Here is a 15,549-nt window from a genome sequence, read left to right as displayed (position 1 = left end):
CTGGATTACAGGCGTGAGTCACCGCGCCCGGCCCCTTTCTCTAATTAAAAAAAAAGAAAAATCGTGGTGCACCTCTCTGCTGTTCTAACTTCCCAAGGATGTGGTTGTTACAGGGCTTTTGACTTGAGGCCAGGTCACCTAACCATCCTGTTAGGATGGTGACATTCCTTGTCACTATCTCCTCCCTGACTTTTTATCTTCATAGCACTGATTTACCTGGTATTAGAGTTATTACTTATTCACTATACTATATCAGTTTTCCCTGGCTGCTACGACAAATTACCAAAAACTTGGTGGCTAAAAACAACAGACATTTGTTTTCTCACTGTTCTGGAGGCCAGAAGTCTGAAATCAGATTGTTGGAAATTAGTCCAGAAATCAATCTGCTCTGTCTTCTTTCAGGCATTTTGTATTTTGGGTCTTACATTTAGTTCTTTAACCTGAGTTAATTTTTGTATATGGTGTAAGATAAGGATCGAACCTTTTTTTTTTTTTTTTTTTTTTTTTTTTTTTTGAGACAGGGTCTTGCTCTATTGCCCAGGCTGGAGTGTAGTGGCGTGATCTCGGCTCACCATAACCTCCGCCTCCCAGGTTCAAGCAATTCTCCTGCCTCAGCCTCCCAAGTAGCTGGGCTTACAGGCACATGCCACCAGGCCCGGCTAATTTTTGTATTTTTAGTAGAGACGGGATTTCACCATGTTGGCCAGGCTGGTCTCAAACTCGTGACCTCAGGTGATCCACCTGCCTCAGCCTCCTAAAGTGCTGGGATTATAGGTGTGATCCACTGCATCTGGCCCCTGAATTTTATTCTGAGACAGGGGTCTCACTCTGTCACCTAGGCTGGAGTGCAGTGGCATGATCTTGGTTCACTGCAACCTCCACCTCCCTGGTTCAAGCAATTCTCCTGCCTCAGCCTCCCAAGTAGCTGGGACTACAGGCACCCACCACCAAGCCCAGCTAATTTTTGTATTTTTAGTAGAGACGGGGTTTCACTATATTGGCCAGGCTGATTTCGAATTTCTGATCTTGTGATTCGTCTGCCTCAGTCTCCCAAAGTGCTGGGATTACAGGCATGAGCCACCGTGCCCAGCCACTTTATTCTTTTGTATTCAGTTTTCCCAACACAATTTGGCTTTTTTGTTTTTCTTTTTGTTTTTTTAAAGAGAGATGGGATCTCACTATGTTGCTCAGGATAGTCTCAAACTCCTGGGCTCAAGCAATCCTCTTGCCTTGGCCTCCCAGAAGTGTGAGGATTACAGGCATGCGCCACCGTGTCCGGCCACCAACATCGCTTGTTGAAGAGACTGTTCTTTCCCCATTGAATGGTCTTAGCATCTTGTCAAATATCATTTAATCATATACACCAGGGTTTATTAATATTTATGGGCCATTATGAATGTTCTGTTCTGTTGGCCTGTTTGTCTGTAATGCCAGTATCACACTGTTTGGGTTACTGTAACTCTGTAATACGTTTTGGAATCACAAAATGTGAGTCCTCCAGTTTTGTTCTTCTTTCTCAAAATTGTTTTGGCTATTTGGGGTCCCTTGAGATTTCACATGAATTTTAAGATGAAATTTTCTATTTCTGCAAAAAATGCCTTTGGGACTTTGATAGCAATTTTGTTGAAACTATGGTTTCATCACCTGTGTTGCCCAGGCTTGAGCACTACAGACATTTGAACAATTAAGTCTAACTATCCATGAACATGGATGTCTTTATATTTTCCTGTGTCTTCTTTAATTTCTTTCAGCAATATTTTGCAATTTTCAACGTACAAATCTTTCACTTCCTTGGTTAGGTTTATTTCTAGTATTTTATTCTTTTTGATGCTATTATAAATGGAATTGTTTTCTTAATTTCCTTTTTAGATTGTTCATTGTGAGGATGTGGAAACACAACTAATTTTGTGTGCATGTTCGATCTTTAGGGGTTTTCACATATACGAGCATGTAATTTGTAAACAGAGATAATTTTACTTCTTTCTTTTCAATTTGGATGTCTTTAATTTCTTTTTCTTTTTCTCCTGGTTGTTCTGACTAGGACTTCCAATACTATGCTGAATAGAAGTGATAGGAGTAGGCATCCTTGTCTTATTCCTAATCTTAGAGGAAAGGCTTTAAGTCCTTTTTATTTTTTATTTATTTATTTTTTTGAGACAGGGTGTCACTCTGTTATCTGGGCTGGAGTACAGTGGCATGATCATGGCTCACTGCAGCCTTAACCTCCCAGGCTCAAGCAATCCTCTCGCCTCAGCCTCCTGAACGGCTGGGACTACAGGCATGTGCCACCATGCCCGGCTAATTTTTGTATTTTTTGTAGAGACAGGGCTTTGCCATGTTGCCCAGGCTGGTCTTGAACTTCTGGGCTCAAGGCATCTGCCCGCCTCAGTCTCCCAAAGTGCTGGAATTACAGGTGTGAGCCACCACTCCAAGCCCAGTCTTTCACCATTAAGTATGATGTTAGCTGTGGGCTTTCACCTATAGCCTTTATTAGGTTTAAGTGGTTTGCTTCTATTCCTAGTTTGTTGAATGTTTTTTATCATGAAACGGTGTTGGATCTTGCTGCCTTTTCTGCAGCAATTGAGAAGATCATGTGATTTTCTTTCGTTCTGTTTACGTGATATATTTCACTGAGTGATATTCACATGTTGAAACATCCTTACATTTCAGGAAAAATTCCACTTGGTTATGGTGTATAATCCTTTTAATCTGCTATTGAATTTGGTTTGCTTGTATTTTATTGAGGATTTTTGCATCAATGTTCATAAAGGATGTTGGCCTGTAGTTTGCTTTTCTTGTGTCTTTGGTATTAGAATAATGCTGGCCTCTTAGAATGAGATTGGAAGTGCTCCCTCTTCTTCAATTTTCTGGAAGAGTTTCAGGAGGATTGGTGTTAATTTTTTAAATGTTTGTTAGAATTCTCCAGTGAAGCCATCTGGTCCTGCGCTTTTCTCTGTTGGGAGACTTTTTATTACTGATTTAATCTCCTTACTCATTATTGGTCTATGCTGATTTTCTATTTCTTCGTGATTCAGTCTTGGCAAGCTGTGGCTTTCTAGGAATTTATCCATTTTATCTAGATTTTTCAATTTTTTTTTTTTTTCTAGAGATGGAGTCTTGCTCTGTCACCCAGATTGGAGTGCAGTGGCACAATCATAGCTCCCTGCAGCCTTGACTTCCTGGGCTTAAGTGATCCTCCTGCTTTGGCCTCCCAAAGTGTTGAGATTATAGGCGTGAGCCACTGCGCCCAGCCCCAGCTTCTCATAAAAACACGTATGTAGCATTTAGGGCCCAGCAGGGTAATCTCCCTATATCTCAAGATCCTGAACTTAATCACAACTACAAAGATCCTTTTTCCATGAGGTGACTCTTAGGGGCTGAAGTGTGTCTCCTCAAAATTTATATGTTGAAGCACTTACTCCAATACCACAGAGTATGACTGTATTTGGAGATAGGGTCTTTAAAATTTTTTTTTTTTTTTTTTGAGACAGAGTCTTGCTCTGTTGCCCAGGCTGGAGTGCAGGGGTGCAATCTCGGCTCACTGCAACCTCTGCCTCCTGGGTTCAAGCGATTCACCTGCCTCAGGCCCTGGAGTAGCTGGGATTACAAGCATGCACCACCATACCCAGCTATTTTTTTTTTTTTTTTTTGTATATTTAGTAGAGATGGGGTTTTGCCATGTTAGCCAGGCTGGTCTTGAACTCCTGACCTCAAGTGATCTGCCTGCCTTGGCCTCCCAAAGTGCTGGGATTACAAGTAAGAGCCACCGTGTCCGGCCTATGTTATTCTTAAAGCAGTTCCCCTCTTAGAGTTTACAGTCTGGTGTAGAGAGGCAGAAAAAGAAGTATAATATATTTTGTACATGGTGACAGGTGCTCTGGAGTCAAAGAAGGCAGACACAGACTGGGTGTGGTGGCTCATGCCTGTAATCCCAGCACTTTGCGGGGCCAAGGCGGGCGGATCACCTGAGGTCAGGAGTTCAAGACCAGCCTGGCCAACGTGGTCAAACCCTGTCTCTATAAAAATACAAAAAATATTTGCCAGGCATGATGGCGGGTGCCTGTAGTCCCAGCTACTCAGGAGGCTGAGGCGGCAGACTTGCTTGAACTCGGGAGGTAGAGGTAGCAGTGAGGTGAGATTGCACCATTGCGCTCCAGCCTGGGTGACAGAGTGAGACTCTGTCTCAAAAAACAAAACAAAACACGGACGTAGAGCCAGGTGAGGGAGTGCTGAGCAGGGGAGGAGGGTGCAGCTCGCAATTTTATTTATTTTCTAAATAGAGATGGGATCTCACTGTGTTGCCCAGGCTTGTCTTGAACTCCTGGCCTCAAGTGATCCTCCCACCTCAGCCTCCCAAAGTGCTGGGATTACAGGCATGAGCCACCACATCCAGCCCAATTTACAATTTTAGAAAGGGGTCAGTGTAGGACCCTCTGAGAAGGTGACACTTGAGTCAAGACCTGTAGCAGGTGAGGGAGCCAGAAACACAGATAGCTGAGGGAAGGGCGTTTTGGGCAGAAGAGATAGCAGATGCCAAGGCTGGCAGTGGGGTGACCTGCTGCACTCAAGGAAAACTAAGATGGCCAGGGCGACTGCATGGCTCAAATAGCAGAATGTGGGGTCAGAAGAGCTGGTGCCATGCAAGAAGGGGCATCCTGGCCATAGAAAGGCCTCTGGCTTTGTGTCTGAATGAGACAGGAACCACTGCAGGATTCTGAGTAGATACATGACCGAGTTGACTTATGCTTTGAAAGAATTGCTTTGGGCCAGATGTGGTGGCTCATACCTGTAATCCCAGCACTTTGGGAGGCAGACACAGGCAGATCGCTTGAGGCCAGGAGTTTGAGACTGGCCTGGGCAACACGGTGAGACCCCATCTCTACTAAAATTAAAAAAAAAAAATGGCCCCTGCTTGGTAGTGGGTGCCTTTAGTCTCAGATACTCAGGCTCAGGAGTCTGAAGTGGGAAGATCACTTGAGCCCAGGAGTTTGAGGCTGCAGTGAGCTATGATTGTACCACTGCACTGCAGCCCAGGTGACAGAGCAAGACTCTGTCTCTAAAAAATAAACCCCCTTTTTTTTTTAGATGGAGTCTCACGCTGTTGCCAGGCTGGAGTGCAGTGGCCTGACCTCAACTCACTGCAATCTCCGCCTCCCGGGTTCAAGCGATTCTCCTGCCTCAGCCTCCTGAGTAGCTGGGACTACAGGTGCGCACCACCACGCCCAGCTAGCTTTTGTATTGTTAGTAGAGATGGGGGTTTCACCACATTGACCAGGATGGTCTCTATCTCTTGACCTTGTGATCTGCCGCCTCAGCCTCCCAAAGTGCTGGGATTACAGGCACGAGCCACTGTGCCCGGCCAAAAATAAAAAATTTTAATTAAAAAAGAAAGGATTGCAGCAGGGAATGATGACTCTTGACTGTAATCCCAGCACTTTGGGAGGCCGAAGCAGGCAGATCACTTGAGGTCAGGAGTTCGAAACCAGCCTGGCCAACATGGTGAAACCCTATCTCTACTAAAAACACAAAAATTAGCCAGGCATGGTGGCACATGCCTGTAGTCCCAGATAGGAGGCTGAGGCAGGAGAATCACTTGAACCCGGGAGGCAGAGCTTAACTGAGCTGAGATCACACCACTGCACTCTAGCCTGGGCAACAGAGTGAAACTCCATCTCAGAAAAAAAAAAAAAAAGATTGCTCTGGTTGCTGAGTGGAGAGAAGGCCATAAGGGAGCCAGGGGAGAACCACGGGGCTCGGGAAGCTATTTCAGTAATTCAGGCAAGAGATACTGGGGACTGTGGTTTAGCCCTGAGACGTGGTGGGACTCTGGATATATTCTTTTTTTTTCCTTTCTCTCTCTTTTTTTTTTTTAGACAGAGTTTTGCTCTTGTTGCTCAGGCTATAGCACAATGGTGCGACCTCGGCTCACCGCGACTTCCTCCTCCTAAGTCCAAGTGATTCTCCCGCCTCAGCCTCCTGAGCAGCTGGGATTACAGGCATGCACCACCATGCCCGGCTACTTTTTTTGTATTTTTAGTAGAGATGGGGTTTCTCCATGTTGGTCAGGCTGGTCTCGACCTCCTGACCTCAGGTGATCTGCCCACTTTAGCCTCCCAATGTGCTGGGATTACAGGTGTGAGCCACCGCGCCTGGCCAACTCTGGATGTATTCTGAAGGTGGTGCTGTATTATTTGCTGGTGAATCCGCTGTGGGGAGTGAGGGAAGAGCAGAGTCAAAGATGGTTCCAGAGTTGCAGGCCGGAACCTCTGGAAGATTACAGCTGCCTTTACTGAGATGGGAAAGGCAGGGAGGGAAAACCATGCTCCCTATGCCACGCCTATGAGATTTCCAGGTAGAGATGTTAGAATTGGCCTTGGATGTGCAAGTCCTGGGCTCAGGGGAGTGGTCCATGCTGGAGATGTCAATTTGAGAGTCACCCATGAATAGGTGGTATTAAATATTTAAAGCCAGGAGCACACCAGGTGAGGTGGCTCACACCTGTAACCCCAACACTTTGGGAGGCCAAGGACAGGAGTTTGAGAGCAGCCTGGGCAACATAGCAATATTTTTTTTTTTTGGGGGGGACAGAGTCTTGCTCTGTTGCCAGGCTGGAGTGCAGTGGTGCGGTCTCAGCTCACTGTAGCCTCCACCTCCCGAGTTCAAGTGATTCTCCTGCCTCAGCCTCCCAAGTAGATGGGATTACAGGCATGCGCCACCACGCCTGGCTAATTTTTGTATTTTTAGTAGATATGGGATTTCACCATATTGGCCAGACTGGTCTTGAACTCCTGACCTCATGATCTGCCCACCTCTGCCTCCCAAAGTGCTGGGATTACAGGCATGTACCACTGCTGCCCAGCCGCAACATAGCAAGATTCTGTCTCTATAAAAAATTTAAAAATTAGCCGGGCATGGTAGCATGCGCCTGTAGTTGGGAGGATTGCTCCAGCCCGGGAGTTTAAGGGTGCAGTGAGCTGTGAACCACTGCACTCCAGCCTGGGCGAAAGACTGAGGCCCTGTCTCTAATACATAAATAAATAAAACCATGAGCTATGAGAAACCAAGACAGGGAGTCCACAGACTGGAATGCTGGGGCTTACTGACTTTTAGAGGCCAGAGACCTGAGGAAAAACCAGCAGTGGTTATTTTTGTTGAGTGAAGTAATGATGGATGGATGAATGGATGGATGGACTGGTGGGTGGATGGATGTGTGGATAGATGGATAGATGGATGGGTGGGTGGATAGGTGGGTGGATAGATGGGTGGATGGATGGGTGGGTGGGTGGATGGGTGGAAGGAGACATGGATGGATGGATGAATGGCTGGGTGGGTGGGTGGATGTGTGGGTGGATGGATGGATGGATGGATAGGTGGAGGGATGGATGGATGGGTTGGTGGAGGGACGGATGGATGAGTTTGTGGACAGATGTATGTACATATGTATGTATGTATGGATGTATGTATGGATGAATAGATGGGTGGGTGGTTGGGTGGATGGATAGGTGGAGGGATGGATAGGTGGAGGGATGAGTGAGTGGATAGAGGGATGGGTGGATGGGTGGAAGGGCAGATGGGTAGATGGATGGGTGGATGAGTGTATGGGTGGACGGGTGTATGGATGGATGGATAGATGGATAGATGAGTGGGTGGGTGGATGAGTGGGTGGATAGCTGGGTGGATGGGTGGATGGATGGATGGAAGGAAGGATAGATGGGTGGATTAGTCCATGGATGGACAGATGGGTGGATGAATGGATGGATGAATAGATAGATGGATGGATGAGTGAATGGGTAGATGGGTAGATGGATGGGTGGATAAGTGTATGGATAGATGGGTGGGTGGGTGGGTAAATGGATGGGTGGATGGATGGACAGGTGGGTGGATAGGTGGGTGGATGGGTGGGTGGATGGATGGGTGGATGGGTGGATAGATGGATGGGTGGCTGGATGAACAGGTGGGTGGATGGGTGGGCAGATGGATGGGTGGGTGGATGGATGGATGGATAGATGGATGAATGGATAGACGGATGGATGGGGGGATGGGTAGATAGGTATATTGATGGGTGGATGAGTGTATGGATGGATGGGTGGATGGATGGACAGGTGGGTGGATAGGTGGGTGGATGGGTGGGTGGATGGATGGGTGGATAGATGGATGGATAGTTAGATGGACAGATGGGTGGGTGAATGGGTGGGTGGATGGGTGGATAGATGGATGGATGGTTAGATGGACAGGTGGGTGGGTGGGTGGATAGATGGGTGGATGGGTGGATAGATGGATGGGTGGATAGATGGATGGGCAGATGGGTGGATAGATGGATGGGCGGATGGGTGGATGGGTGGGTGGGTGGATGGATGAATGGATAGATGGACAGATGGATGGATGGGTGGATGAGTAGATTGATGGGTGGATGAGTGTATGGATGGATGGGTGGGTGGGTAGATGCATAGGCGGTTGGATGGACAGGTAGGTGGATGGGTGGGCGGATGGATGGATGGATGGATGGATGGATGGATAGATGGATGGATGGGTGGATGGGTAGATAGGTAGATTGATGGGTGGAAGAGCGTATGGATGGGTGGGTGGGTGGGTGAGCAGATGGATAGGTGGATGGATGGACAGGTGGGTGGATAGATGGTTGGATGGGTGGATAGATGGATGGGTGGATGGGTAGATGGGTGGAGGGATGGATGGATATCCTTTGCCACCACTGTAGGGCAGGCTGTGTCACCCCACCCTGGACTATTACAGCAACCCTCTTGTGCATCTCCTTGAATTGCACTGCTCACTCTCTCCTAATCCATCCTCCATAAGTCCTCAGTGCTGCCCTCTCCTACCAGACATTCTGGTTGTCCTGTCCTCTGCATGAAAGGCCTCACCCTCCTCTCTGTTCTATTCTTTGCCTGGTAAAATGTTTTTTGCCCTTTGTTGTTCTCTGGGAAGCTCTCCCTGAGCGTACCTCCACCAGCTTTCTCTTTCCCTCCCAGCTCCTTCTGGGATCACAAGGATCCTTGTGTGCAAACCCACATATGCTCCAGTCTGCACAGTGAGCTCCATTCACACTCTCCACGAACAGCTGTTGCCACGTTTCTGGCTTAGAGGTGTGCACACTCAGCACGGGGCCCACTCTCAGGAGGACGGCACAGGCCTGAGGCCGAGTGAGCCCTGGTACCCAGAGCGTGGTCCAGAGGTAGAGATGTGGGCTGCAGGTGAGCGCATTCCCGGGCCCCATGGATTTCTGGCCTCAAGGGGAGGAGGAAGGGCCAGAATGGGAATGGGTGCATCTGAGTAAGGGTGGTGCTGAACCTGCTGCTGGGTGTCACCTGCATTTCTCAAGCCAAATGATGCCTTACATGGGCCACCCATGAGAGCTGGTCTTCCTCAGAGGGGACAGTTTCAGAGGAAAATGGTTACCCTTGACTGTCTTCTGACTTCTCTTAGGTAAGCCACCTTTCCTATCTGTCTCTCTCTCTCTCTCTCTCTCTCTCTCTCTCTCTCTCTCTCGACAGGGTCTTGCTCACTTACCCAGGCTGGAGTGCAGTGGCGCAATCATAGCTCACTGCCACCTTGAACTCCCAGGCTCAAGCGATCCTCCCACCTCAGCCTCCTGAGTAGCTGGGACCACAGGCATGCACCACCACTCTTGAGTAATTTTTTTTTGTCGTTGTTGCTATGGGGGTCTCACAGTGTTGTCCAGGTGGGTCTCCAATTTCTGGCCTCATTGTTAAAGAATAAGCCAAACTTGGAGAAAGATCGATGCCCCAGAAGCCGGCTGCAGGGGCTTTTGGTTGGCAACCTCTCAAATACACTGTGGGTGGTGGAGGTTCCCTGAAGCAGAGCCCGGATCCTCATCCAGGCCAGGGAGTTGAAGGCAGATTAAATCAATACGAAGGAAGCTAAGACACAGTTTCCTTTAAAGGTTTTCATTTATTAGTCATTTCTGAAGCAGTTAATTCTCTTTTCTTATTAAAAAAAAAAAAAGGTGTGTTTCATCCAGAGTTATATCAGAGTGATTAAAATGATTTTTCTACTGGGGATACAGCTCCCCCAATCAGAAAAAAAAATTTCTCTTTTTTTCAATGAACCACAAAAATAAAACCAAAAGAGAACATCAACAATCAAAAATAATCCCCAAATATCCAGGACAAAAAATAAAATATTTATTGATCTATCACAGCGAGACACAAAAAGATGGGGCAGGAGTGGGAACTGCTCTGAAGTTCAGTGGACCGAGGGAGGGATGGGGGGGATACAGTACTGCATGTGGGGACACCCCAGGTGGGGAGGAGATGCCTAGCACCCCAGTCTGCACAGCCCTGCACACCCTGGGGGAGTGTAGGATGGGGGTGGAGGCAGGGCACAGGCTGCCATGACAGGTCAACCAGGTTGATGGTGGGTGCACCCAGCCAGCTAGTGGTGCCGGGCGGTCAATGGGGACATGGATGGATGGACGGATGGGTGAATGAACGGATGGATTCCACAAGAGCAAGGTGGCTATTCCCAGTGTGGGTGGTTTGCCAACCCAAAGGTGCCCCAGATGTGGGGAACAGCGATCGGTGGGGAGGAGACGGCCAAGTGGACGCAGGAGAGGAGGGATGCTATGGGCGAATCCAGCTTTGAGGCTTCAGGTGCTTGGGTACCAACTGGACGGCAGCCAAGGGTGGGTCCTGGTGGGCAGGGGGAGCTGGGACTGCCCAGGAAGTGTCTGCACCATCTTTAGAGGAGTCCCAGGGAGGGGGTTCCCCGAGGGGCCATCCTTCCCTCCTCCCTCCCCCCAGGAAGATAAGAGCACCGGCGTGTAGCACCAAGTTTCCCTGGAGATGGAGGCTGTGTGGAGGGGGAGCTCCTAGGTGGGAAGGGATGGGGTCGGGGGCCAGGACCACACAGCCCTTGCCTCTGAAGTAGGGGGCCTCCTGGTCGGGGCACTTGGCCGCTCCCCTCTTATTTCCTTGCCCTGTGGATCTGCAAGGCCGCCCGGCCTGCCCGTTCCCTCCTGGGGTGGGGAGTCGGAGTTTCATGGGATGGGGTTACAAAGGGTTTACATTCTCCACCAAGCAGTAGCACCAACGTTGATGAGGTCGTGAGTCAGGGGTCCTGGGAAGCTCATTTTCTCTTCCGGCCACAAGATTTCCCCAGGCAGGCCACACCTGGATGGGAGGAGGTGCACATCACCATGAGTCCGGCCCCTCTCAGTTTCGGCTCTAATCCCCGCCTGCTCTGACCCACTCGGATGGAGGCTCCAAGAAGTCACCAGAAGCCAAGTCGCGGCCCCAGGCCAAACTCACACCTGATCCATGCCATCAACTTCCACTGGACAGATGGGGCCGGAGAAGCCCACAAGATATTACTTGGATGAAACCAACACTTGCAGAAAAGGGGGCAGGTCATGGGGCCTGGCTGGGGAAGGACTGGGCCTGGCACTGGCTCCTGGCTCCACTGCTCCAAGAAGCCTTTCAGGGAAAGGCTAAGGGCAGCTCCATCAAGGAACATGGGATGAAGGGAGAGTCAGTGTCTGCAGGACATGGCTCTCTTAGGGAGTGGGGTGGACCCATACATCTGAGAGGGCATCAGATAAGTAAATCAAGGCCCAGTAGAGGGAGAGAGGGTCTTATCCATATAGTGTCTGAGCTGGGACCCAAACCCAGATTCCTACACCTCCTGGGAATGGTCTGATGGGTGAACCCTGTTTCAAGGCATCAGTCTATGTTAGGTAAGGCATCATTGTCTAGTAGTGGCCCGGAGTAGTTCCTACCCCTGCTTGAGCCAGATATGGCTCCTTACCGCCACCTGGTGGCAGTGACCAGAGAGTAGGGCAGGAACAGACATCTGCCTCTGAAGTTTTTGTTTTTTGTTTTGAGACGCAATCGTATTGCTCTGTCGTCACCCAGGCTGGAGGGCAGTGGTGTGGTCTCAGCTCACTGCAACCTCCACCTCCTGGGTTCAAGCACTTCTCCTGTCTCAGCCTCCAGAGTAGCTGGGATTACAGGCGCACACCACCACACCTGGCTAATATTTGTATTTTTAGTAGAGACGGGGTTTTGCCATGTTGACCAGGCTGGGGTGTCGAACTCCTGATCTCAGGTGACCCACCTGTCTCAGCCTCCCAAAGTGTTGGGATTACAGGCATGAGCCACTACACCCAGCCCTCTCTCTGAAGTTTGTCACCTGGTTTGGGAAATGCCATGATAGGGCCACAAGCAAGACTGTCGCCCTGTTGAAAGCTGGGCACCCTGGAAACGGTCAGTTTGGTTTTGCCTCTGCCCCTCCCACCCTGGCCTCAGCTGTCTCATCTGTGCAATGGGGAACAGGACTGTGTGGAAGGGAATTCACAGTCCTGAGTAACCACAGGGGCACAGCTGTGACTTCTCTGGGACTCCTTTTGGTATCATATGGAGGACCTTGCGGGGAGGTAAAAGAACCGCCCACACCCTCCCCAGAGGTGGATCGGCATATTTTACTTTTGAGGCAGGATCTTGCTCTATTGTCCAGGCTGCAGTGCAGTGGCACAATCACAGCTCACTGCATCCTTGAACTCCTGGGCTCAAGCAATCCTCTCACCTCAGCCTCCAGAGTACCTGAGACTACAGATGTGCACCACCACACCCAGCTAATTTTTAAAATTTCTGTAGAGACAGGGTCTCACTCTGTTGCCTAGTCTGGTCTCAAATTCCTGGGCTCACGAGATTTTCACGCCCCGGCCTCCCGAAGTGCTAGGATTACAGGCATGAGCCATCGCGCCTGGCTAGGTCTGCATCTTTTTTTTCTTTTTTGAGATGGATTTTCGCCCTTGTTGATCAGGGTGGAGTGCAATGGCATGATCTCGGCTCACTGCAACCTCTGCCTCCCCAGTTCAAGAGATTCTCCTGCCTCAGCCTCCAAAGTAACTGGAATTACAGGTGTCCACCACCATGCCTGGCTAAGTTTTTGTATTTTCAGTAGAGACGGGGTTTCACCATGTTGGCCAGGCTGGTCTTGAACTCCTGACCTCAGGTGATCCACCCGCCTTGGCCTCCCAAAGTGCTGGGATTACAGGCATGAGCCACCACGCCTGGCCAGGTCTGCATCTTTGTGAAGGAATATGGCTTAGCCCTAGGTGGCAGCCCTTGCTGCCCAGCCCAGGGCACCTTGCACGCCCCATGCCCACACCCTCTGGTTTCCCTGACTCTGCGGCTCCAGTGGTCCCAGCCCTTCTCCTTCCCTTCTCCTCCAATGTTTTCCTTCTCTTTTCCAGTTGACTTCTTGTAGCAGGCTAAGGGACTTTGGGAGGGACAGCCAGGCCTGGCCCGGGGTGAGCTTGGAGGGCCCTGAGTCCACACGCAGCTCTGAATATCTGTGTGGGAGGTAGGAGGGATGGGCAGGAGGTATCCATCCCCCTTCCCTAACCTCCCTGCTCCAGAACCCAGGCTGGTGGACCATCCCTCCACCTCTGTCTCTGCCCCTCCTGCCCTGCCTCTTTAGGGGGCTGAATCTCTACTCACCTTGGTATCCCAGGGCTCCTAGGGCCCCTCCAAAGGGCTTGGGGGGTTTTCCTGCGGATGGGGAGGACAGGATGGAGGAGGGAGCTGGGCTTTCCTGCCTCTCCCAGCCCCTTCACCTTGGACCTGGCCTCCATTCTGTCTCAGCAGGTTCGAGTCCTTCCTGCCTCCAGCTTGCCCCTCAGCCCCACGCAGCCTGTCCCCCTCTGTCCAGCTATGCTCCTATGCTCCTTGCAAATCACAGATGCATCCTGTCTGTGGAGACCTCAGCGACTCAGCAGGTGCCCCACCCCACCCCACCCCAGTCAGCCCTGACACGTTTCCCAGTTTTGGCCTTGCCCATGTGACCACTCAGCTTCCCCTCCCAGCCCACCCTGCTTGCCCTGACCTTATTCTTCCCTTACACAGCTTATTTTTCTTTCTTTTTGAAATATTTTAGGCTGGGCATGGTGGCTCATGCCTGTAATCCCAGCACTTTGGGAGGCTGAGGCGGGCGGATCACTTGAGGTCAGGAGTTCGACACCAGCCTGGCCAACATGGTGAAATCCTATCTCTACTAAAAATACAAAAATTAGCCAGGTGTGGTGGTGGGTGCCTGTAATCCCAGCTACTCAGGAGGCTGAGTCAGGAGAATCGCTTGAACCCAGGAGGCAGAGGCTGCAGTGAGCTGAGATCATGCCATTGTACTACAGCCTGGGCAATGGAGCAAGACTCCATCTCAAAAAAAAAAAAAAAAAAAGAAAGAAATATTTTGTAGACATGGGGTCTTGCTATGTTGCCCAGGCTGGTCTCGAATTCCTGGCCTCAAGCGATCCTCCTGCCTCAGCCTCCCAAAGTGCTGGGATTACAAGCATGAACCACCATACCAGTCTTTATTTCCCTTTCTATGGGACCTTGTCAATCTCTTCAGTTAGACAGTAAACTCCAGGGTGACTCAGGTCCCTGTCTGCCTCTGGGGGCCTCATCAAGGGCCAGGCCAGGAGCCCCAGGAATCAGGATCCTTGGCTCCTTTCCCCACAGCCTAGTGCTGGAGTTCCAGCTTCCATGATTCCCCTGTGGGCTCCCTGAACCCCCCACGCCAGGGGGCTAGCCCAGGTCCATGGTCACTCCAGTCACCCCATGAAGGGAACTCAGGGGCTCCCTGCTTGAAATGGGCCCCACCAGGCATCAGGTGACTTCTTGTTGCAAACTCACCACCAACTCCCAAGCCTCCAGCGCCGCCACCTGCAAGGCGAAGAGAGGGGCTGTGAGTGTACCCACTTCTGGGGCGCCCGTCAAGCCCTCTCAGACAGCATGGGTTCAGCCTGAGGCTGGGGAGGGGGCAGTGTGGGCTGCAAAGGGCCAAGTTCTGGGCTTGCGTGCCAGGTGCCCTGGGCTCTGCCTCTGCTCACTGTGTGATCACGGAGCAGTCCCTGGCACTCTCTGAGCCTCGGTTTCCCCCCTTTACAACATGGTGGAAAAGCTATCTGTCCTCCATGGACCTTGAGGAGCACGAAATGTGAGTTTTTTTTTTTTTTTTTTAAACAGAGTCTTGCTTTGTTGCCCAGGTTGGAGCGCAGTGGCGCCATCTCAGCTCACTGCAACCTCCGCCTCCTGGGTTCAGCCGATTCTCCTGCCTCAGCCTCCCGAGTATCTGGGATTACAGGTGTGCACCACCACACGTGGCCAATTTTTGTATTTTTAATAGAGACGGGGTTTCGTCATGTTGGCCGGGCTGGTCTCAAACTCCTGACATCACGTGATCTGCCTGCCTTGGCCTCCCAAAGTGCTGGGATTACAGGCGTGAGCCACCACACCTGGCCATGAACTGTTTTTAAAAACCGAATGTTCCTTGTTTTTGTAAGAGGTCAGCAAGAAGGAGGGGAGGCTCTATGTTCAGCTCGGGGTTCGGCCTCATGTGACCTGAGGCTGTGGGGTCCACCCGTGGGTGCTGGCTCAGCCCTTCTGAGCAGGAGATGACACAGGAGAGGAGGGAGGAGGTGGCTAGAGCTCTAGGGCAGGGCCCAGGGGCAGGGAGCCTGGCGTACCTGGGAAAATGGGAGACAATCCGAAGCCGGGTCTCGCTGCCACTCCT

The 15,549-nt window shown here is 50.5% G+C and overlaps 1 protein-coding gene across 50 annotated transcripts in view; it reads right to left on the bottom strand.

Moving 5' to 3' along the window:
- Positions 1–9,907: 9,907 nt before the first annotated feature.
- ELN (elastin) overlaps positions 9,908–15,549 on the bottom strand; it is a 44,338-nt gene continuing 38,696 nt past the window's right edge. For 33 of the 50 annotated variants that reach the window (XM_045389692.3, XM_045389697.3, XM_045389698.3 and 30 more), the window contains 4 exons: positions 15,503–15,547; positions 14,670–14,699; positions 13,479–13,529; positions 9,908–11,147 (listed from right to left, as the gene is read on the bottom strand). In XM_045389692.3, coding sequence (XP_045245627.2) covers positions 11,104–11,147; positions 13,479–13,529; positions 14,670–14,699; positions 15,503–15,547 — 170 coding nt within the window. In that variant the 3' untranslated portion in view covers positions 9,908–11,103. The remainder of the gene's footprint in view (positions 11,148–13,478; positions 13,530–14,669; positions 14,700–15,502; positions 15,548–15,549) is intronic. The other 17 variants (XM_045389696.3, XM_045389704.3, XM_074034748.1 and 14 more) reach the window with 2 other exon arrangements.

The sequence above is a fragment of the Macaca fascicularis genome, chromosome 3 (assembly GCF_037993035.2).
Source record: "Macaca fascicularis isolate 582-1 chromosome 3, T2T-MFA8v1.1".
Classification (NCBI taxonomy): Eukaryota; Metazoa; Chordata; class Mammalia; order Primates; family Cercopithecidae; genus Macaca; species Macaca fascicularis.
Note: the sequence above shows the minus strand (reverse complement) of the source record. Positions and strands in the feature narration are given on the sequence as shown.